Raw genomic sequence first — 24,480 nt, 5'->3', positions numbered from 1 at the left:
GGTTTCTGACTACTTCAGTAACAAAAGTAAATGCTCGGAAGTATTTGACGCAAATGTTATTTATAAATATACCTGCTCTGCAGATCAGAGCATCTCTTACATTGGAGAAACATCACGGCAAATATTCCGACGAATTACAGACCACTGCGGAACAGCGCAATATTTGAACATCTTTTTAATTGCAATTCCTGTCAAAACTCTGACATTGTTCAAAATTTTAAAATTTTAAAACGATGTAAGAAAAGCGAACTTTACAGCCTGGAATCAATATTGATTGAGGAAGAGCGACCTAACTTAAATACGCAAGTAGCATTAAATGGTAAAACAAAATTAATAACAATCTATTAATAAGCATACCTTTAGTTTTAATTACTGAATCTCTAATTTTTGTATTTATTTTAATTTATTCATACGTCATAATTTAAAGTTATTTTTTAAGCTACTCACTTAACAAACATTTTTTCAAATTTCATTTAAAATTTATCACTTGACAAAGAAATCTTGTATGATTTTGAAAAGCTTTGTGTAATAAAATATAAAAAACAAAATGAATAACTTATTCATATTAAGTTGCAAATGGTATATAAATACGTTCAAAAACCTTCCTATAATAGTAAAAAAATGTTTAATTTAAAAAATTAAATATTTATTATATTGTTATTATTAAAACACAACTTTAAATTACTATGGTAACTGAACTTTGTGTACTCTTTACTTTGTAGAATACAATAAAAGTTCTCGAATTGAATATAAGGAGAATGATCAATTCAAAATTTTGTTTACAATGCAATGTTTCACTAGCTTGAACTTGATCAAACGAGATCATCAGTTGAATAAAATCTTATTCAAATCAAACTTAAACAAAAATATACTAGTAACTGAACTTTAACAAAAACATACACTAAAACTATACTACTAAACTTGCTAAATTAAGTTAAAAAAAACTTTCAAGTCTGTATCTCATTTATCTCTTAGCTTTTTATACAATTTTGTATTATCTAGACTTTTTTTAATTAAAAATAATGTTCACCACATTTTGTTAAAAAACCTTTAACATCTAATTCTGCTACCATAACAACTGCTTCATGACATTTGTGATAGTTTCAAGTCGTTCATTTTTATTTAATTTGTATATTATTTTAATTCAATATTGGTACACTAGCAAAAAAGAGAAAAAAAAAATATGAGCTTCAACAGAAATAAGGAATTATCTCTGTATGAGCGAACTTTCTCGAACGGGTATACTTGGTACGAGTAAGTAACTGCAACTAATTTATTTGATAAAAATTAATTAAAAGAAACAAAAGGAAACAATAAGTTTATATTAAATTAAAATATAGGATTTTTATATAGTATTGAATTTAAAACTACAGCCAAAAGAATTTTAAAGCTTTTTATACAAACTGAAGTAGTGTTGGCTCTCAGAAACTTTTAGTAATTAATATTAACTAAAAACTGTAAATTTTTAGAGAAAACTACTCTGAACAGAGCCAGTATTATAAACAGTTTCAAACTTAAAGTTTATTGAAGTACACTGTGTTTCATACATTAGTTTATGTTAACTAAAATTATTATTTGAACAAATAGAGAGTGTATATTGATAAAATCTAGGGTACTAATATAATTTATGTTGTTAATACTATTCAATTAAACATTCCCCAATACACGCTATTACTGTATAATTGTTTATAGATCAAAGTCACGAAAAAAATAAATAGAACAACTTAAAAACGTGTTTTTCTTTCTCAGTATTAAACGAAATGACTTTAAATAAAAGATAAAATAGCTTGTCTCAGGTTTCGCAAAACTTGAACGTACTTTTATAAAACAAAAATATTATATAAAGTACTATTTTGCTGATCTAATTGAATTTAAGATACTAATTAATGTAATTTAATTCTAGCGATTGGTTGGCCAGTGACTTGAATCCTGACAACCACAAAAATTGTGGGTTGAAAGAAGAAGAGGAAGTGGTAGAGAGGAAGGTGACAGAAAGTAAGAAAGGTGGCAAGGGAATGAAGAAAGTGATAGATATAGAAAAGGAGTGGAAAAATTTTATGGATTTGAGTATATATTGGAAGACATTTAGTGATGGCTATACTTGGCATGAGTAAGTGATTGCAAAGTATTTAAAACTTTATAATGATATATTTTTTAAGATTCTGAAACTTTTATATGTGATTTGATTAGTTTATAAACGAACATGTAGAAATATATAAAATCAAGTTACAATAAAAACAATTGCAGCGATTGGTTAAAAAGCGAGCTCAACACTCAGCATGAGGAGTACTTTTTTGAAGTGGGATTAGATGAGGAGGACGAAGACTTGGGAGACGAAGAAGATTGTGAGGAAGATGATTGCGAAGAAATGAAGGAAGATGTTTGCGAACAAATGAAGGTTGCTGATTTTGAGGGTGAATTTGATGAAGGTGGTGAAATGATGGGAGAAAAAGGAGAGATTGGATTGGATGACGAGAAAAAAATTAGAGTTGCTGTGACAGAAATAATAAAACTCCAGAGAAAGAAGGCTGATCTGGTAGACTGGAGTCTGAAAATGGTCAAAACTCCAATTAAACTGGAAAGAAAAGGCAATGACATCATGGAAAAGTTATTAGCCTGGTAAATATCATTGTAAAAAACTTGTTCCCCTGTGTATGTTATTGTGTTTTCTTCCAGATTACAGATCAGTCTTCGTTCTTTGTTGTTGAATTGTTTTTGTGTTTAAACAACCTGCTTTCTTAAGTTTGGCTTTTACAATACAATGAAATCTGACGGTACTAAACTAGTTTCATTTAATTATTTAGTCAAAAACAACAAGCATACATTAACTAACATTAATCAATGTTGTTATACGACAATATTTAAAAACAACAAATTTGAAAGGATTTATTCCCTCTAATGAGATATAGTCTACTTAAAAACGTTCTTTAATAAACAAGTTGGGTCTAAAAAACTCTAACAAATATTATAAAAATTCTCGGTAAAATATCAAGAATTGCCAGGAAATTTTTTATTATTTCATTAAGAAACATAAAGTTTTAATTGATTAATAATTCTTAATAGATTGCTTTAAAAAGCTATTAAACAATTTTACCATAAAGACTTGATATTTTTGGTAGATTACTTATTATTGTAGCTTTGCAACTTAGATTAGTATTTATCTTATTAACGTTGTTTTTTGTTTAGCTTTTGTTTCATCTAGTTTTTTAAAATTAATGACTTTTTAGATGATTCGCCAGAACTAAAAATACTTTAATGCTTTGAGATTCTATTTAACTTCTACTATATTAACGGCAAAAAACAAAGAAATAATTTTTTTAAATGTAATTTTTGAGCAAAATTTTATTGAAAATTATATAAAAAAAACTTTAAAATAGCTTTTGTAAAGTAAAAAATAATAATTTTTTTTAATAAAAAACTACACAAATACCACTGTATTTTGTAGGAGACATGTTCAAAATCCACCCAGTCAAATTCGAGAACTGCTTACCGATCGAGGGTAAGGGGTAACAGTGAAAAAAAAATGCAAAAAATATATAAAAAATCGGGTGGATTTTGAAAGCGGGTGAACTTTGATAGTATACCATTTTGTATGCTTTTTCTTTGATTATTTATTTTATAATTCTTAAGAGATAAATATTTGAATTCTGCAAAATTCCTTTAACTCCTCTCGCGCCAACTGGCATAATTTCTGTTGTAAACGCAATTTCAAAATTAGGTTTGAAGCTTTAAATTTGCTAGAATTTTGCCTTACTATCTACTATTTTTTAACAAAGTCCAAACATCTTTTTCCTTATGTCGAGTAGCTGGTCTAATGTGTACATTTTAGTCAAGCATAGTTCTTCTTTATAACATTTCATAAATTTTATGTTTTTTTTCTCATTTTCTTAATTATTTTAAAAAAATAACACTTGGTACGGACTTTTGTTTTTTAAAGTTTGCCTGCTTAAAATTTACTACTAGAAAACTAAGTAACTCCCCTATTAATTTTGTCAAAATAAATTTAAATGTATTTTTAAACCTTAGTTCAAATACTATGATCTAAGTTTGTTTTTTATATAGAAGGCACACATTATAAAACGTACTAACTATTCAGGATGTGTTCAAAAATATGTAGACTATATACTTTTTGGTTTAACTTAACAAAATTAGACTGTAAGGTTGATCTCAAAAAATTACCTAGTTTTTTCACTTTATAAAATAACAAAAAAAAGCTTTATAAACTAACAGAAAAGTAAGACATTTAAGAAAAATGTATAAAAGCCTTAATATAAGAATTTGTTAGAACTGGTTGTAAGTGTACAAACATATACCAAGTGTTAACATTATTTTCTGTATACTAATTCTTATTAATATAGAAATATTTTTGTATCAATTCTCTTAAATTTATTTATAAAACTCCAATTTCACCATTGAAAATTAAAAATACAACTATTTTATTTTGATATAAAAAAACTGTTAAATTTAGTCAAACAATCTAACCGAAAAGATATACACCAAATAATTAAATGTTATAAATTTAAGCAGATACTAACTTGTTTATATCATTAAAAACTAACAAATTAAAAAACTTCAAATATCATCATATATTATTATTAAATTATTAAAATTTATATATTAAAATAAAAATACTTTCTAGAAAAATTATACTAAAAAACAAATAAATTGTTCGCAATTTATAAATATAGGGTATTGACTAACGTAAAATCTAAAACTTAGATAAAATAGGTAACATAGTCTAATTTTTATTTCACTAAATTAAAAACAATAGTTTAGATCACAACAGGTGCTGCTGTGTGAAGTGCCACATTGCAATGGCCCCACTCACGTGTACGTTCAGACTCCTTACAATGCCCAGTTGCGGTATTTCAACGCAATGATCCACTAAACACAGAAGGTTGTCGGGAATACCTTCTCGTTCGTTGCCTAGTAACAAACATGATTTTTTGGGAAACCTGAAATTTAAAATATGTATTAAAACTTTTTTTTTTTTATAATATTTTTTGCAAAACTAACTAAAATTATAGTTTAACTGTAAAATAGTACAAAAAATAGTTTGCGAACAGGGAGCATAACTAGCACCAATTTGTTTAAGCTGATTGAAATTTAAATGTAGTGCTATAGAACATGTAATAAGCTTATTAAATATTTATATTCCAAATAAAAACTATATTACAGTATATATTTATGTATCTTCAAATACTTTCTTAAAATAATTTGTTTAATTTTTACCACGATAACATACTATTAAAGTTTATACAAAAAACAGAAAACAAACTTAAAGTTTTGCATGTTTGTGCTATTCTCCGCTTGTTCTAGAGCCACAATCTCGTATCCATTGATTTTCATATTTGTCAGATAACTTTCTAGCTCTTTGCCTCTCTTCACTCCTTCTACATTCATCCACTTGTGTGACGTAACACTCAGTGCTTGAAAGTTTTTGTCTTCAAGGCAACGTATATTGTTCACTAATATTTTTGAGACACCTATAAACAAAATTCTTGTTTTAGCAGTAAACTTTACGAAAAGCATGTTTTAATTTTAAGAGTACTGAAAAACCTACCAAAAATTTCAGCAGTTCGAGTAAGACCTCCCAAGTTTGTCTCCTTGTCCAAAAGGGATGCAATTAACACTAGACCTTCGGACTTGCTCTTAAAAGATTTATATTTTAAAAACATTTATTTGCGGTTATATTATGAAGCTTAATAAACTGTAAACTGGCCATAGGCTACACTTTTTAGAGCTATTATAAAAGTTTATCAGCTACTTAATTTAAATTTTTATACATATATGCAACTTAAAAACTTCAAAAAATAGTTTCACTACCTTTAAAATAAAGACTAACTTAACATTTTTCACTGTCAAAATACTTTATTAGATAAAAACAAAACAAATATAAAAATGTTGACTTATAAAATAACTATTCAAAATTTAAGGTTAATCGTTTGCTAATAAAGATACTAGCGAAACAAGTTCACTGGAATATATAATAACTATTTAAATTTGACTTATAAAGTTAAAAAAATTTACAACACAAAAATGTACCATTTGTAGCAGAAATCACGGTATAAATTAAAACTTCAAAATTATTAACATTATAGTGAAGATAATGATGATATAAAGTATTTTTACGACAAATTTAGTTTTAGTTTTTCAATTTAGTTCATATTATCAGGATTGCGAAAATAAAAATAAAACTCTTTGAGGTATTCTGAATTTCTTCAAAGTTTTAAAATTGCAAGTTTTTTTTTGTCCATTTATAGTATTAAATTAAGTTTAAGGTAATTAAATAAAATAGTATAAAAACTTTGAAAATATACTGTAATGCTACTTTAAAAGTGGTTAATAACAAAAAAAAATCTAAAAAACACAAAAAAATTATTGAATATTATAGATTTTTTGTATCTAATCTAAATTTAATTACTTACATGAAAACATTGTTTAAAATTCCTGGTTTTTACTTCGAAATTTCTCAAATTCCAGGTTTACAGGCTTTTTGGATACCATGCTACATAGAGTAAATCAATGTTTTAAACTAAACTTGTGTTTTCATGGTACTAATTTTTATCTTTTAATTCCGTGGTAAGTTTTATAAGACTAGTTTTACATATATATTTGTTTTTGTTAAAAAACAGTTAAGCTTCTTATAACTGCTTTTAAACGTTAAACCATATGACCCTACTTAATGCTCAATTTCTCCGTTGTCTTCATTCTTATTTATAAATTTGTAAATAAATATTTGCACCATGCATTTTTTCTGCATTAATTGTATCCATTGTAAAAGAACGAAGAAAATTGCATAAATAAAACAATATTTGGCGTTATATTAAATAATTTAATTTACGTAATTATTAATCTTTTAAAAATTATTTCGATACATAGTTTTTAAAACTTGCACTGTTAAGTATTTGAATATAAAACGATGCAATATAACTATATAGCAATTCTTTGTAGCTTTTATTAAAAAAGTGCATGCTTTTATTTATTTTCATTTAAAAATACTAATGGACTAATTTCTATCTGAAGTTTTTTGTTTAACTTTTTACAGGCACCTACAAAAATTGTAGCGAGTCTCTTCAATTAAAATTTAGTAATCAATAAAAAAAATATAGTTTGTATAATGCAGCGGTTCTTAACCTTTTTTCATATTTTACCCCTTTTTGGAAAATTTTTACCAAACTTACCTCCAATATACAAAATAGTGTTTAATTTTGAGAAAAAAAACTATATTTTTTGAACTTTAAGCTTATTAAATATAATAAATCACAAAATTTAAGCACTAATTTAACTTTAAAAAAATTACAGTTAAATACTAACTTATAAACTATAAGTTCAATTAATAAACATCAAATTAAATAACTTTTAATAAAGAAGATTTGCCCCAGGTTAAGAATCGGTGGTATAATGTATTAAACTACCAACTTTTTTTTTCATGATCATTGGATCTGAAGTAATGTCGATTTTACTCTGTGATTTTCCACTTTCTACAAACGAATTTTCATCTTTCACATTTTTGTTGTCGGATTGCCAAGTAACGCTGCTTGTCAGCCAATCACATTTCAAATCTCTAAGATTGCTGCCTCCATTTGGTGTCTCCGTAATGGGATAACTACAGAGTGAAATCAAATTATTACACGACTTACTTTTAGTCGAAAGCAAAATATAATTATTATAGTTTGAACAAAAACAAACTAAATAAAAATTAAAGGTAAACTTTTAATGAGTCGTTTTTGTCACCGACATTAGAAAATTAAATTACAATAAAGATTTTTTCTAATAAGTCTTGAATCATTTCTTTTATACACAAGTTTAAACGATAGGAACGTTGGATTAGAGAGTTTCGGTTCTAGATTAAACTGTTACACACAAGAAACTAAACTTTGAAAGGCATAAGTTTTGAAGTAAATCAGTTTATCTATATAGAACATCAAATAACTAATTTCAAATTATACATACAGCTTCATATACTACACGAAACTTACTTTTGATGATTTCCAACAATGTTTTCAAGATGGTGAATGACATCACAGTGGTTTTCAAAGTTGATGCAATAGGAAAGATCGCACAATCGTGGGATGTGCTGGAATAATGTTTCTATTGACAACGAATCAACTTGGTCTAAGTGGAAGATAATGAAGTTGTTCTTTATTTTAACCCAATTCTTGTTCATGTTTCCGCTGGAAGTTTCAACTGACAGCTTCAAACACATTTCAAGGCTCGGGTTTTTTTGCATCAATAAATTGAAATCGCCTAAAAGTATAATATTTGTTTGAACTAATAAAAAACTAAGTTAGTCACCACTGAAAACTAATTTAAAACTTTTTGCAAAATTTTTTTGACATAAAAAAACGTTAAAAGCCTGTATATTAAATACCAAAAAACTACTAACCGTTTTTCGTAAAAACGTTTTTTATTTCAAGTAAAATTGCAAGTGCATGTAGTCTAATAGAAAACTGCTGATTCATGCACCAGGGAAGAATTTTATTCACCAGTTCTAACATGTAAGTTTTCTGTTAAAAGTTTTTATTATAGAAAGAACGCCAAAATCTTTATTGACTTAAAATAAAACAGGGTTGAGGATTTTAAAACAACCACTTATTTTTACAAAAATTTAGTTATATTTATTATATTTCATTAAAACTTTGAAATTAATTAAAAGCAAGCTACTTTTTACTAATTTCTAGAGGTTATAAATAACATGTAAATAACCTCAATAGCTACAGTTGTGAACAGCTACTTTATATATAGTACTCATGGTTTGACTTGGGTTTCAAAAATTGGAAACAATATGAAATGGTAAAAAAATTGGACCAAAAGCGGTTCTTAAAGTATTTGAAATAAAAATGCCATAAGGTGATTCCGAGAAAAACAAAATAATCAAAATATTTACTACAAAAACAGTTTATCTGAACTTAAAGTTTCATTTCATTTAGTTATGAAGTAGAGTACTAAACAAATAATCTTAGACTTTATAGTCCTGAAAAAAGCCGCGAGTTACAAGTTTTACCACATGCAGGGGTAAAATCAAGCGCATTTAAAATAACTACAAAAAAAGGTTAATTTTTAGAAACTTTTATAGAACCTTGGTCATGGAGTCTTATTCTTATAAAAAACAGTTGAAAAGAAAATAAAACCTTTAATGCTGTTACCACGTTTAAAGCCATCGAGACAACAGCCTATATTTTCAAAATCTCAAGACACTTATAAAGAAGAATTAAAAAATAAGTTTTAAAATGTGCAGATAAATACAATGCGTCAATCAAAATTCAGCAGGAAAAAAAAATCTATAAAAAAATCTATCAATAGCACAAAATTCAGTCAGTGCTTTTTAATGAGTACATTTTTATTTAAAGTGTAAATTACTTTGATATGATAAAGCTAGAAGCAAGTTCAGATTATTTAAGAAAACTTTAGCTTTGGGACCATTGTTATATACTACTATTTTGTTTTACTACTTATTTATTTTTCTTTTGTTTTTTTTTGATTGGTTTTCTTAAAAATTACCACAATTACTTTTGCTATTGCGCTACTTAATACTTATTTATGTTATATAGTTTAAATTCAGGAGTTTACAAAAGTGTATCTTTAAAAAGTATTTTATAAAAACTTACGCCAAAAATATTAATTGCTCTAGCGATATTATAAGAAAAAAAATTATATATAACTATTAAAGATTAGTTATGAAAAATATTCTGAAAACAGATTTATTTAATATAATTTACATAAAAAAAGCTATCAGATTAAAAATAAACAACAATATTTTGTTAATGAAAATTTCAGATAAAAAATTAAGAAACCATATTTTCCCAAGATTTTTTCTTTATCATTGTTTTTCCATACAAAAGAGCAACAATCATGTTTGAGTTTACTGCATTTAAAACTCTTGTTTTATTGTTTATTGGCTTAGTAAGCTCCTCATTTAATTTCTGAAGTAAAGACGTGTCACTGAAATTTTGTATTTAAATTATAACTCACACAGTTCAAGCAATAAAACTAGTCTAATAGGTGCAAAAAAGTTAAAGACTGAAGGAATACGAAAGTAACTTTAAAACTAATTAAACTAAAAGTGAATAGTACTAAACGCTCTGCTAAAACTGTTTATCTAAAAATTCATGGATCAAATTTTTATGACTTACTGCTGCGAATTAATATAAAATAAGTTACAAGAACAAGTAAATAAACTAATTTAATTTACTAAATACCGTTCGTTTAAACTATTTTGAAAAAAACTTGTGCACGAATTTATTTAAAAATAATTTTCTGAAACAACTAACCAAGAACCAGCAATTATTTGCACGAGTAAAATCTCACTAAGATGCCGGGTGGTAGGCTGCATCTCATTCTTGAGTTGTCCAATTATGAAGTCATAAACTTGATTACGTAGGTCGTCAGTTACAAATTCACACGTCATTATCATCCAAGCCCGCAACTTGTGACGTGAATGGGCGAAAGGTGAATTGCGCATACTTCGACACTTACTCTGAAAAGAACCAGTTTAAAATTGATACCCACAATAAGCCAATGTATAAGAACTTTTGCTGCATACCAAAATATATTAATACTTAACAGGTAATAAGAACAACAAAGCTACTATTAACAGACTTAATTAGTTTGCTTAAATTTTTTATAGGGTTAATATGTACATCTTGACTAGCTCTCTTAACTATCTTTCATACAACCAATTTAATAACAAGCCCCTCAAGAACCTTAATATGTGAAAATAGCTACGCGTAATTTTACATAAGAGTTAAATTACAACTCTATTTCAAGAAGAACAAAAAAAAAACTTTTTGTCAAATAAGACATCCAACACATTTATAACAAATTAAGGATGAAACTCATTAAACAAAAATAATTCAAAATACATATAAAAAAAGATTTATTAATAATTATGTTTGATAAAATCTTAATTTTAGCTATGTTTTTTTTTAAATTTTATACTAAAATCACCAAGAAATTAAGGTAAAAAACTATTTAGAACAAGACTTACATTTGAAAGCTTCTTGTTGTAATCAAGCAAAGAGTGAAACAATTTATTACAAATATTTTCATATAATTCTTTATTTTTATTTGTTTTAAGTTTCAAAATAATTTCTATGCCGCACACTGTAGTTTTTGCATCTGTTAAAAAACAAAACATATATCATAAACTATTTACTTTTAACTTTAACTTTTCCAACATTTCATATAATCATAATATTTTGTATAAGTCTTTTTAAATCTAACTAATGTATTTATTTTAAAGTTTATGCATATAACGTTCAGTATTATTGTATTTTTTAGCAGAACTGAAAATTTTTAAATAAACAAAAGATTTATCTGTTAAGTATTTTTTTAAAGAATTTAGACAACATTTTATAATGGTTTTGTAACCAAACTCTATTATCAAAAAAACTTTCAGAGACCAACTTAGATATAAAATGTTCATAAATAATTGTTTATATTAATGCTATTTTTTGTATATTTTTCAATATATATTAACATTCCATAGATACATTTTGATCGAACTATTTAAACATAGGTAAAAGTTTTCGAAATGAATTTTGGTAAAAAAAAATGATTAAGTTAACTCTAAAATAAGAAACTTATTAAAATTTTAATATTAACAACCTTCAGATAACATGCTGGTTTCATAGAATTCAAACTCATTATTTGGAAAAATCACTTCAACAGTTGAATTTTCTCGTATCATCAAAAGGGAGTCTCTCAACAACCTGACCTCTCGAAGCTCCGCAGATGAAAACACCAACACGGGAACAAGAGCTTCAACAGCAGCACAAGTTGGTGTCATTGATGAGAAACATTTGAGCAACTGCTGGGCTACAAGGGTGACAGCAAAAGGTTTAGTTACGGCCATTTTCGTCATGATAATGTTACTCATATTCAGCACTGTTTCGCTCAAACATGAATTGTTCAGTACTGATGGCTGGTAGAGGGAAGATATGAAAAGCTTGAAAACTTTTTTTTGGCTGTTTCCACGTAATGACATGTCTTGAACGATTGAAAACATATTTTCTAAGCCTTCTTTTACTGCTTCAGTGGCACATTCATCTAGTTCCATCTGTAAAGTTATAGATTTGATATTAAACTAAAGTACGTTAACCATGAGCTTATAAACATAAAGTACTTGCATTTTTTATTATCAATTGAATAACTTCGAACAAAACATCAACATCCTCAGGCGAAGTCGTGTCGAATTGTGATATGATGGTTTCAAGTAAATGTTGTTGATTTTTGCAGAAAAAATTATCTGAGTATTTTTCAATTATTGACTTTAAAACTTGGTATTTAACTCTGAAAAGCTTTGATCCTATTTTGTTCCATTCTTTTTTTACTTCTAGTGAAGTAATTTTAGTGTTGTTAGATAATTTATGAAGTGGTTCATCGAGCTTTAAAAGGTCAAGAATTTCTAAAAAAAAGTATTATCATATTTTTGAGTTGAAATTCATTATAACTGATCAACAATAACAAATTTTAACTTTGCCATGCTGCTAAAATATAAAAATATAAAATTAGCATTTACACGTAATTTCGTAAAACTAAGTGTTGACTCTACATAATTTACTATATAAATAATCCATAAGCCTTTTAAAAACATGTGTTTACAGTGACTTGTAAATAACATCTTACTTTTAATAAAAAATCTTTATAGAGGCGTTTTAAGTTAGTTCCCAGTAAGTAAAGTGGATGATAAGTTTAGTCATTCATGTGAAATATCACTAACAGTAAATAATCTTTTTTTACATACCTCTCTTCTCAGTTTTAAATTCACAAATTAAATTCTAACATGTTAAATGAATATCGTGCTTTTTATGTCATTTAACTACTTTATTTCAAAAACAAGCTTATAAAGAAAATGTTGAAAAGCTTACCTAAGCATACTTTCAAGTGTAAAAACTACATAGAATAAAGATAAAACGTCTGTCAGAAAGTATAAAGACAAAAGAAGGCTTAAAAGGAAGTAATGTACCATCATAGAGCAGTTATCAAAGTTAAGTTATTCTGCTAACGAAGAAGAAATTGTAGGTGGGGTGCATGTGTTGCCCCGGCCCTCGAATTTTGCGATGAATTTTTTTTATATGTGAGAAGTCATGTTAATAAGCTACACAAAAAAAAAGCTTTAAAGTTTTTACCAAAAGTGAGCTTATAACATCACAAAATTTCGTTTTTATCAGTATTTTTATAAGTTTTGAGATAGAAGGGTTATTTTCACTTTTTCATAAGTTAGTTTTATTTTGTAAAATTTTATCCAGGTATTTAGTTGCTTTTAACAGTTATTTCACAATAAACTTACTTTTAATAATATAAACAATTAAAGTTGAAAAATTCAATTGTCTTTTAGGAAAGAACCAAATTAAAACCGCAAAACGTAAGTTTTTCTTCTCCCTAGAAGATATAGTAAATATTTATTATTATTAAATTAATTTTAACTTCCTTGTGTGCAAATGTATTTTGTTTAGTTAACTGACAAATTGAACAAAATTTCTCTACAAAAATGAACTAACAAAAGTGGACCAATATTTTTTTTTTTTTAATAGTAAGTGTAAGTCTGGTCAGCACAGTAGCTAGCTATTTTGCTAATTTATTTTAGAATTATTTTCTGTTGTAGTGCTAATATTTTGTTAAGTCTATTTATTGTTCAACAAAAATTTTTTTTAAACACAATCAAGCTTTATAGGTGTTTTTTATTAAAAAGAATTTATCAATATTTAAAATTTAGTCTACTTAATATTTTATAATATGATTTATTTTTATTATATAGAGACGAGTCTCACACAGCATATATACCAATGTTTGTATGATAAGTCACAAGGTCCATACTGTTTGAAGATAACTAGTAGCAGACTGCCAACTTACTTGCAAGTACTGTTTTGTTATAAATCAAATAGAAAAAAAAACTATTAGTTGAAAAAACGGGTATAAAGAACAGCAGTTCTTCAAAATCTGAAGCTATATAAAATTGTTTCCAATGAAGTAATAGTTCGTTATAAAAAGTCTAATATTGCTCTGAAAAGTTGTTGGCGTTTAAATATGACTTAGAAAGGCTATTAGAGCATCAAAAGTTATTTGTTAAAGGTAATAAAGAAAAATGAATCGACCATGCATTTATGGCCTAGAGGTATTTAAAAGAATATGAAAAAAAAATCTTTTTTTTTCTATCTCAAGAGAATAACAACATCATTGAAACTAACTTGCCGCATCGTTGAAACTTACAGAGTAGACAGTAATGGCTATTTAGACAAAACAAACATCAGAAGAATGAAAAAACGCGAAAAAAAGAAAGGCAAGAAAATCTTAGAATCATTCTGCTTATCAGTGATGACAAGTCAAAAAATTTCTGACATATCCCTTAGCAATTCAGATTTGGATGTGCCATCCTTAGTTAGGGTTTCTAAGAAATGATTGCACAAGCGAAGATTTATTGTTATTTTAACCTGTCATTTTCTTAAAGATGAGAGGTTAGTTAAAGCTGTAGAAGAACTAGGATCACCCTGGCTAAACTATCTACAACTGTTTCTCTTTAAATAGATATTGGTTGTGGAAATAGAGATTCTTTTAATAAAAGTTATACATGTAAAAAAACATTTCAATAGGATAACTAAGGAGTTTTCTTTCACTATAAAGCTAAAATTGACTGCTCCAAAAAACCATCTGGTGCATTGGTACAACAAAATTAACCCAACATGAGATGAAATTTAAAAGAAAAACGCTTGTCAGTTTCTATCTCACGAAAATAACATAAGCTTCTAAGTGTTCCTTCATTAGGAAATAAAAAAGATTCATGAACCTTAATCTCTGGCATCTTGTTGAAGAACTAGTTCCTCTGGACTTGTTTGATAAAATAATACCTGTCTATCAGTAAAAGCTAAAATTTATGCTGGTTTAAATCAGATTAAAGTGGTCCAAGTGGCTCCCTTGGGGGCCATGAGGAGCAAAGGGGCTAATAGGGGGGCATGAGCTGTAAAGTGGCCACAGAGGGGCCATGAGGTCATAATCTGAAACTTACACTAGATATTCAGGAGTTGATGATGAAGAGCGAAAAAAGGTCTTAGGTGTTTTTAATGTTAGTTTTAAACTTACACTAGATATTCTGGAGTTGATGATTAAGAGCAAAAAAATGTCTTAGGTGTTTTAAATGGTAGTATTTTGGTAATCTTGTTGGAGGGGGCCATAGCTTTTTTAATTTCTGTTTAGAACAACTTAAAAAAAATTCAGAAATTAAAAAAGCTATGGCCCCCTCCAACAAGATTACCAAAATACTAACATTTAAAACACCTTTTGATAAAAAGTTTTAGAAACCCTGCTTTAAATCAACAAATAACACAGGATCAGATCATTATCTAAATAAATAAGGATGAATAACATGAATTATAAATAAATATAAGAATATAAAATTAAAATTTTACAAAACTAAATATATGTTTGATTTTTTTGGAGCCCTTTACTTTATGTAGAAGACAAGCCTAGTTTAACTTTTTTGAACACCATTTTTTTAATGATTTTGTTATTGCTTGAGTATTGTATATTAAAAAAAATACTTTAAATTTTATTTATTTTTTTAAAAACGTTTGAATTTTTTAACAATTTTTTTAATGCTTTTAAAGTGTAGAAAAGTAATGGTATTTTTTTACAAAAAAGTATAATATACAAAGACTTTTTTAAATTTAAACAGATTTAATGTAAATACAGCAGCTAAAATAAATATAAAAATTGTACATTAATAATATTATGACTAGTTTTTATAACTTTAACTACATAGAAAATGTTAAATTAATAAAAAACGTTATTATTTGGTAATAAACAAACCAGATATATAGTTTTGCAGTGGTTCTTTATAAGAATTGAAACACCATACCAAAAGCTCCCAAGTTAAAGTTGTACATTTTATTTCTTCTACAGTAACCTGAAGTTTTTCAAATAGTAAAAGATAAAATATTTATATAGCAGTTGTTTAATTACTTTCTATGTAAAACTAATGATCATAAAATACTAATTGCGGCTAATTTTATACAACAAAAACTTGATAATTTTTCATTCTATTTTAAAGCGTTTTAATTTGTATTTCCGTCAATAACTGATTGTTCATAATTAAAAAGATATATATTTCCAATAATAATACAGTACAATTCTATATAAAAACCTCTATTTTCTTGTTAGAAAAAGTTCTTAAATTTGAAATTAATGTTTCCAACAATAACTGTGAACATTGTGTTAGTTGACGAAACGAACTTGTTGGAATCAACATCACTATTTTTTCAAGACAATTTTTTATACATGTAACAAGAGTTTGGTCATTTATTGGAATAATAGATACTAAAAATTGTATTACTTCAGCATAAAATCTTGGTGCATTCTTCACTACCATTTTCAAAAAATAATCTGAATTTTTTTATTACATAATAAGTTTTATTATTATTATTATTATTATTATTATTATTATTATAATATTTCTTAAAATTAAACAGCTAGTGTTGTTTATATATCAAAATAATATCTATAGTTCAAATATTGCTTAACTAAACTGATCTAGATCTGACCCTTAAGTCAAAAAACTCCTGACTTTAACTTATTTTTATGTTTAAAGCTTGTTTTAGATAGATGATATAGGTCAAAATTGTGAGTAAGAAAATTTGCTAACTTCATGAAAATTTTATTATAGTTTTGGTGTTAAACAAAAAGTTTTTTTTTAACTATATTTGAAAAAGCAAAACCCTAAATTATTGATTATGATTTCCTACCAGTTACTTATAAAAAGGACTGTAGGCCACTACTACAGCTAATACTAATGAAAAAGACTTAGTGAAGAACATTAGTAACTAATATAATGTATTGAAGCTTATTTTTAATAAAAAACGAACCATTACTGTCTCCTTCTGGTACTTTTGTTTGATCACTCCAAGTGACCATTAAAAAAGTATTAAGAAAATCTAAGAGAAAGACTTTGGTTTTAAGCGGCATGTACAAATGAGTAGTCATTTTCGAGCTAATATTTGTAAGCTCAATGATTAATTTCTCAGATTCTTTTTCAAACTCAGCTGCAATTAAAGTAAAAATTACAAATAAATTTTTGCTTTACATAACAGTTTATTTTGTAACAAAAGTTACATAAATACTAATTTTACCTGTATCAGCCGTATATTTAATAGAATCCAAGTATACACTGTAATAAAGTGCATATTTTTTGTTGCATTTCCAGAGACTTTTGTTTAGATATAAATTGTTATTATCTATCTGAGCTACAAACAAAGCAACCTAATTATAAATTAATAAGAATTTAGTGTAATTTAACTAACATTAAACTTATACTCAAAATATGAGAATATAGAATAATATACTAGTATTTAGAAAAGGTTGTAAGTCAGAAGTTTAAAAAAATTCTGTATCAAAGTTTATATCAGGGTTTCCCAAAGTGGGCGATATTGCCCCCCTGGGGGCGATTTTGGTATGTCGGGGGGCGATAAATAGTAAAGGGGCGAAAGGGTGGGCGAAAACTAGTAAGGGGGCGATTTTAAATTTTTTGCAGACATTTAGTTTTCACTTTTTAGCTTGCTTTTTTACTTATTTTAGACTGGTATCAAATATTTGACCCTGAGGTAAAACTTAAACAAAATAAGTCCATTTTGTTTACGTGAAATTTAGAGAAAAATCAAAAAGTTTAGGACTCCTCCTTTCAAGTAATTTACATATTTTCATTCATATCTTTTCTCATTTAACAATTACATAGGTCATAGACGAATGGAAATCCTCTCACCATTTCATAACCTGACATATATGCCATTTGTGATCATAACTGCATAGTAAAAATCTATGTTATCGATTATAAACTATCACCCTATGATATTTCAAATTGTTTCTAGAAAAGTCACTTAGTTAGACAAAAAAAACTATATTAAAAACAATTTTGCAATAGAATAAAAAAGTTATAATAAATTAAGATAAATTTTGTATGTTTTGTTTTTGAGCTTGCACTACTAAATTAAAAAAAAGTAATTTTTGATTATCATGTATTCACATATTTCTTATTTATGTTTGATAATTCTTAAAGAAGTGAGATGGTTATAAAAAGGAAACTGTCTAGAAAGGTTTTTGGCTGTTTTTAATTCAGTTATTGATTATTTACTTAAAAGGATAAGGTATTGGCAGACAATCTTGTTAAAAGAAAAATAAAAGAAATAAAAATGCTTATATGTCAGACTTATATGGTAAGTTCTACCATCTGAACAAAAATTTATAAGGTAAAAACTTGAACCTTGTGAAAGTCATAAGTAAGATAACCAGTTTTAGAAACCAACTTGAACTGTACGGAAAAAATTCAAAACTAATCAGTTTGCAAGTTTGGAAAACTGAAAACTTTAAATAAGTGAAGGTGATGTAGAAGTGCTTTCATCTCATCTGAAACAGTTTAAAGGTGACATTGATAAACGGTTTAATTACATTTTTTGATTAAATGTCACGAAGTGGATTATGGATCCCTTCGAAGCAAATCTTTTTGAAGTAAACGTTTACTTATAGGAAACCTTCTCAGACTTACAAACTGACCTTGAACTTAAAGTAATGTTTTCGAAAGAACGATAAAAAACTTTTTGACTCAACAAAAACTAAGGCAAAAGTTCTCCATCATTTGGGAGGAAGTTAGATTGTTATTTATAGCTTTTCCTTGTAGGTTGTTGAGAAACCTTACAGTTCAGTTATCAACATCTTTAGCAAAAGATCTTATCTAGATATTTGTAATTTGTGATTTTTTGGGATATTTCTTATTTAACCTGATTTGTATTGTATTTAAGTATGCTTTTTTTAATAAAAATCTATTACGTTATTTATTCTACAACAGGTTTGCTTAATGCCTAATGAATATAAATGATGGTACACTTCCTCTTGAGTTCGCACTTTTTACCACAAAAAGTACTTTCTTAAATTTGACTTAAATAAAGTATATTACTAACTATTTATTAATAAAACAACAATATTTATAATATTTTATAGCTTATACAGATCTATTGCTTTAAATGAATGCTTATTTTATGTTTTAGTTGTTTTTATGTTTATTCATAACATTATTGCATTATAATATATTGAAATCTTCCACTTGTATAAAAAGTTATCATGTTTTCTTGAGTTCGCACTTTTTGGTTTTGTTCAAAGTGTGAACTCAAGCGGAAGTCTACTGTATTAATTAAGTGGTTTATGATTTTAAAGTTAGTACTAGTTTTGTTTTGACCTGGTTAACTTTGTAGTTTATTTTTGTCGTTTTACATCACACAAAAAATTTAATAATATAGTGATTTAAACATTTATTTAAAAGATATTTATTTGACAGATTTTTGTTATTACTTGTTGAATCTGCATAAAAAAAAAAAAGATAACCATTAAAGTTTTTATTTCAAAAAAGATTATTTTGGCTTTAAAAGAGTATAGATTTGAGGTCTCTATTTGAAATGGCTTCAATTTTTAACTTAAAAGATTTTAAATTTACTTTCTAAGCTGAGTTATTACTTTTAAAAAATGTATATTATAAGGAGATTGAAACAATTAGTACAACTATTTTTTGTTTTATCTTAGTTCATAACATTTTGAAAGTTAAAATGTGTTTTTTATTTTAACAGTTTAATCATAGCTTTAAATTTTTCACTATTTTCCTCTGTTAAATTATTAGAGGCTGATAGCTAGATTAAAAATTCATTTCTGAACTGAACTAAATCAGCCATCAAAAAGACTGCTACAGTTACAAAACAAATTTTTAACCTAATAAAAAGTTTTTTTAATTGATTATTTCCTATTCACAGAAATAACTGTAAAATCTTTAGTTCGTTTTTTAGTTAGTTTTCTTTAGTTAGAAAATAAAATTGTTAGAGTTAAGGTTTAATTTTTCAAAGGTTATTTCAAATAAAACACTATTTAATGGTATTCTACTATAAAACATATAGTTAAAAAAGATTAAAATTAAATTTAAACTTTACAACTAACTTGCCTATAATATTTCTTAGTATTAAAATAAAAATTTTTACTGTATTAAGAGAAGCTATTAATGAAACCAGTTTTCATGTGAGACAATCGACCAGTCGGTCAATCTTCCTCAAACTAGATCAGCAATGATGTTTTAATATTTATTCCATAATGTGTCAGATAAACTATTTATTCTTTTGTAGTTTTTTTAATCTCTGGTATAGAAATTTTTAAATATGCTTATTTATAAAATAGTTTAAGTATATTGTGCGGCTTAAATAAGTAAATGACTTCTAAATTTCCGAAATTCGTTATATGAGAGATTATTATAATGTCAGGTTTCAGTTAAGATTTTAGATGGGTAACTTACGGTCGAGATACAGTCAAATTTCGGCCCGCTAAATAACTTGAAAACTACTTGTGCAACACAAACAAAATTTAGTTTTTTGATAATTAATATTTTGAAAAATGCTTTCACTTTGGTTTTTAGTTTACAGTAGTACTTCCTAGATCACAATAGTACTAATCATTTTATTACTATTTTGCTCGAGTTTTTTAATTTTCTTGTATGTTAATTTTAAAATTACGCAGCCCGCAAGTACATTTTTTAGCAATTCAAAACTAGAATTTTTTTTTTAGTAAATATAACTTGCTGACTACAAAAGTTGTCTACCACTAACCTAAGGATTCATTAGTTTCAAAACAATAAATATTTAAAGAGAATTGATTACAGAATACATAGGCTTTTTATTAATTAAGTATTTTAATACACTTTACTGGGCTTATTAAAAAACAACTGTAAATTATTTTCTCAAGCCCTGAAACTACTTTTACCACAGCCCAAAAGTGCATGCATAAGAAGTACCAGACTAAATTACATTTCGAACACAACTTTTTTGGCTAAAAAGTGCGTAGTTGAGAATAAAATTACTTTATTTTTAAAAATACTGGGGGGCGATTTTTTTTTCAAATTTCTCAAAAGGGGGCGATTTCATAAATTAGCTTGGGAAACCCTGGTTTATATAATGGAAAATTTATGTTTTAGCTTATACTTCAGTACTATATACCAATTAACTATGTGCTAAAAAATGTTCGAAATATTTTTTTATCAACTTGAGCAATCAAGCTAAAAAGGTATTTTTAAAGAAACTTTATAACAACAATTTTTTAAGTATTAACAATGAATTACTTTATTGTATAACTTTGAGTTTCTTTTGAAGCAACCTTCTTTCATTGCTTGCAATAACAAACTAAATAACTTTTCCAATACATTTTTATAACAAGTTTTGCTAAATGACCATCTAAATAAGCCTTCTATACTCAAACACAAAACAGATGAACGAACTTCCTTTGGTTGTGTAGCAAGATTTTTTGACAATTTTTCACTAGACATTTAACATTGTATAAAAAGAAAAGAATTAAGTAAGTACTTTAAAAGTTTTACCTTTTATTATTAAGTATGTACTTGTAAACGCAACAAATTTATACTAAAATTATTTGTTGAAATATTTAAATAAAATTGAGTTATATTTATTTAGATTAGAACTAAGAAATGATCATTTTATAAATTAAAATAAATAAATACTAATTTTCTTGTAAAATATTTTACAAGGGAAAAAAAGTTTTTTTCATTTAATAAAAAATTGTAATTATAATTTGTCTCTTAAAATCTTAAAACATATGAACTACTAAAAAAATTCACAAACTTTTTAGCTTGTTTATATCTTTATTTGTTTAACTCTTTGATAGAGTGAAATCATTTAAATATTTCAAAATGATTTAGTAGGATATTTCTAGTAAACATTGAAAAAGAGTAAACTGCTTCTTTTGTAAAATAAAATAATAACAAAATACTTTTTAAGTTTTAATTTCTAAGCAGTAGGCTAACTGAATGTGAAGGAGTAGGTATTTAAATTGATTATTATTATTTTCAAATCCAACTTACATGTACTGGCTAATTGTATCAATTTTGTAGTTCACAGTGTCTACAGAATTAAAAATACCAAAACAAACATGCAGAAGAGGTAGTTGCCCCCATTTCATATTGTTTAATGACAAAATCAAACTATTAACAAATACTTCTTTCAGTTCAATCTTTTCAAAACAAATTTTTATGAACTTTTCCAGCAAAACGCCAATTGGTTGTTCAATGGTTTCTTTTTGTAAAATTGAGTCAGGATGCTCACTAAAAGTTAAAAATAAATATTATAAGTATTTTTACTTACTTAATATACAATTTTATACAAAAAAAAATTAAAATTACTTTTTAAAACGAAAAAAGCTATAAGCAAACTACAAATTATTTTGAAACATATTTAATTAAAAAATATCTCTAAAAAAAAAATGTCTATACAAATTAAAAGTGCCTCACTTTAAAAAATAAAAATGTGAATCTTGTAGACAATGAAATATTCCATTTGTGACAAACCAAATGAAATATTTATTATTTACTGTAGAGCTACCAAATTCTACAGACAATGACAAAAGTAATCCATCCATTTGAGTGATTCTGTATTAAAATGCTTTAGTAAGGACTACGTTTATGAATATAGATTTAATGCTTAAATGCTAAAAAAAGTTCAGAGTTTTTATTTTTGTAAAAATTTTAGTAAAATATTTCTATATTAAGTTTGATATATACATTTAAGTAAAAGATTTCAATTAAAAAAAAAAGGATAATAGTGTATCTAACACATTTAATAACAATACTGGTTGTACTTAAGTCATATATAAATCTTAAATTAGTATTGTTTTTGAAAAAAACTATACTACTTAACGAAACAAACAAACACTTTTAAAAAATACTATGAGTTCTTTAGTAGTTGTATCTGTTTTAGTTATACAAAAATCATAATTAAACACAATTCTAATAGAAAGAATGATAAACTTAACAGTAATATAATCAAAAGTTTAGTACATCTTAAAGTTTTGAACGCAATTGAGCAATAAGCTAATACTATGTAAAAATCAATTAATAAAATACGGTTTTTAAATTTAATATAGCTTTATAATTTTCATACAATAACAATATTTTCAATATAATTAAAAAGTATAAAATTAAAAATTACAAAATAGAAACTTTACCTGTTTTCATGCTGACAAAGTCGACACAAATATAAAAGAAACCAAGATGTATTTGGTATATAAGAATTGTTTATTTCTTTTTGAAATAGACTGATGTTCTTTAAGGATGATTTGATAATATGGGATTGACCATTTTCAATATTGTTTAACAGTGATATAAAATTATCCCATGTTTTCACACTTTCTTTTGTAACTAAACAGTCTTGTAGATTTTGTAGCTGATACAAAATCCAATTATTAGGATCCTGTTGTACTTTCACAAGAACTTGCAGGCATTGGTTTGCAATCTTTCTTGTTAAAGAAAGTTTGCTGCACATACTTTTTATAAGAATTGATTCAAAACCAGCAGGAACTTGAAAATTTTCTTCATGAAATATGGATGATAAAAAGTCAGACTGTTCAAAATTATAAACAAAATAGAACAGATGTTTAATTTTTTGTAATGCAATTACAGATAATTTTTCATATTCACATCCCTCTTCTTCAAGTAAAGTAAAAATTTGTTTAACTAGTGGAAAAAAACACAATTCAAAAGAACTTTTTATGCGTTTGTTTGAAACAGTGGAATCAATGTTTAGGACTTTTTCAACCGATAAAAAGTATAAGTTTAAGAACATTTCATTCACTGAGTGAACACTTTCTTTTTTCAAACAACTATTCATATACTTATCATAAAAGTCAAATAAAGGTAAACTAAAACTATTTGGAGATACTTTAACTAGTAAATATAAAGATTTAAAATCATTATCATCACCTAACTCATTTGATAAAAACATGTTTCTACCGATTAATGATACAAAAGCCAGACCTAGATTTTTTAGGCAACTTTTTGATATACTTTCATTCTCTTCAGCATGTAAGGTTAAAACTTTTTTCCATATATGTTTTTTCTTTTCAAAAGAAAAGTCATAACAAGATATGTCTTGTTTTATTTCTTTTAGTTTGTAGTTTTTTTCAAAATCTAAAGATTTCAACAATTCTTCACAGTAATTAAGATCATCTATTAACATCATTATAATCTATTTAAAAATATTTTTAATAACAGAATGATTTATTTATACTAGTGATTAGGTTTATCAACAAAAAATTCTTATCTAAATTTTTTTTTTAGCTTCATGTGTAAAACTTCTAATACTAGTTATTCTAATATACAGGGTTCTCAATAAAACTTCAAAAAAATATTATAGGGAAATCCATAAAATATAGCAAATTTATAGGAAAATTGTCAAAAAAAAACTATGAGTTTAAACGCTACAAACATATTTTTAAGGTAAATAAAGTAAAATATGTCATTAACTATTTAAAAGCACAGTTCTAATAAGAAATTTACAAAAGTTCGAGGGTTTTGAGTTCTAACTTTGGGTAGGTGTCAAATTTGCACAAGTAGACAAAATTTCACAAGGGGACAAAATTGCACAAAGATACTTTTGCATAAAGACACTTTCGCATGAG

General features: G+C 26.0%; 1 protein-coding gene across 2 annotated transcripts; it reads right to left on the bottom strand.

Annotated features, from left to right (window-relative positions):
• Positions 1 to 4,601: 4,601 nt before the first annotated feature.
• Positions 4,602 to 24,039, bottom strand: LOC145832526 (tRNA (guanosine(18)-2'-O)-methyltransferase TARBP1-like). Of its 2 annotated transcripts, XM_082939851.1 has the most exons (11): positions 12,128 to 12,216; positions 11,611 to 12,061; positions 10,991 to 11,121; positions 10,275 to 10,480; positions 9,798 to 9,945; positions 8,390 to 8,510; positions 7,983 to 8,250; positions 7,423 to 7,609; positions 5,564 to 5,651; positions 5,279 to 5,486; positions 4,602 to 4,955 (listed from the first exon to the last, which is right to left on the bottom strand). In XM_082939851.1, exons 1-11 carry the CDS (start codon positions 12,131 to 12,133, stop codon positions 4,778 to 4,780), a joined length of 1,992 nt encoding a protein of 663 aa, XP_082795977.1. In that variant the 5' UTR covers positions 12,134 to 12,216; the 3' UTR covers positions 4,602 to 4,777. The 2 variants fall into 2 exon arrangements, with proteins under 2 accessions (XP_082795977.1, XP_082795969.1); XM_082939843.1 differs by lacking the exons at positions 4,602 to 4,955; positions 5,279 to 5,486; positions 5,564 to 5,651; ... (4 more) ...; positions 10,275 to 10,480; positions 10,991 to 11,121 and adding exons at positions 15,808 to 15,904; positions 16,142 to 16,380; positions 16,860 to 17,036; ... (3 more) ...; positions 22,316 to 22,453; positions 23,029 to 24,039 and having other exon boundaries at positions 11,927 to 12,061; positions 12,128 to 12,409.
• Positions 24,040 to 24,480: the final 441 nt, after the last annotated feature.

This window comes from Thalia democratica, chromosome 1 (genome assembly GCF_965202585.1).
Source record: "Thalia democratica chromosome 1, ktThaDemo2.hap1.1, whole genome shotgun sequence".
Taxonomy (NCBI): Eukaryota; Metazoa; Chordata; class Thaliacea; order Salpida; family Salpidae; genus Thalia; species Thalia democratica.
Note: the sequence above shows the minus strand (reverse complement) of the source record. Positions and strands in the feature narration are given on the sequence as shown.

Bases quoted from the DNA above. Each gene is read 5' to 3' on its own strand.
- LOC145832526 (XM_082939843.1), bottom strand. From the start codon at position 24,038: ATGTTAATAGATGATCTTAATTACTGTGAAGAATTGTTGAAATCTTTA. The intron at 22,454-23,028 runs GTAAAGTTTCTA...ATTTTAATACAG, and splicing joins CTTTGTCAGCATGAAAACAG to AATCACTCAAATGGATGGAT. The intron at 21,330-21,889 runs GTAAGTTGGATT...TTAAATGTCTAG, and splicing joins GATACAATTAGCCAGTACAT to TGAAAAATTGTCAAAAAATC.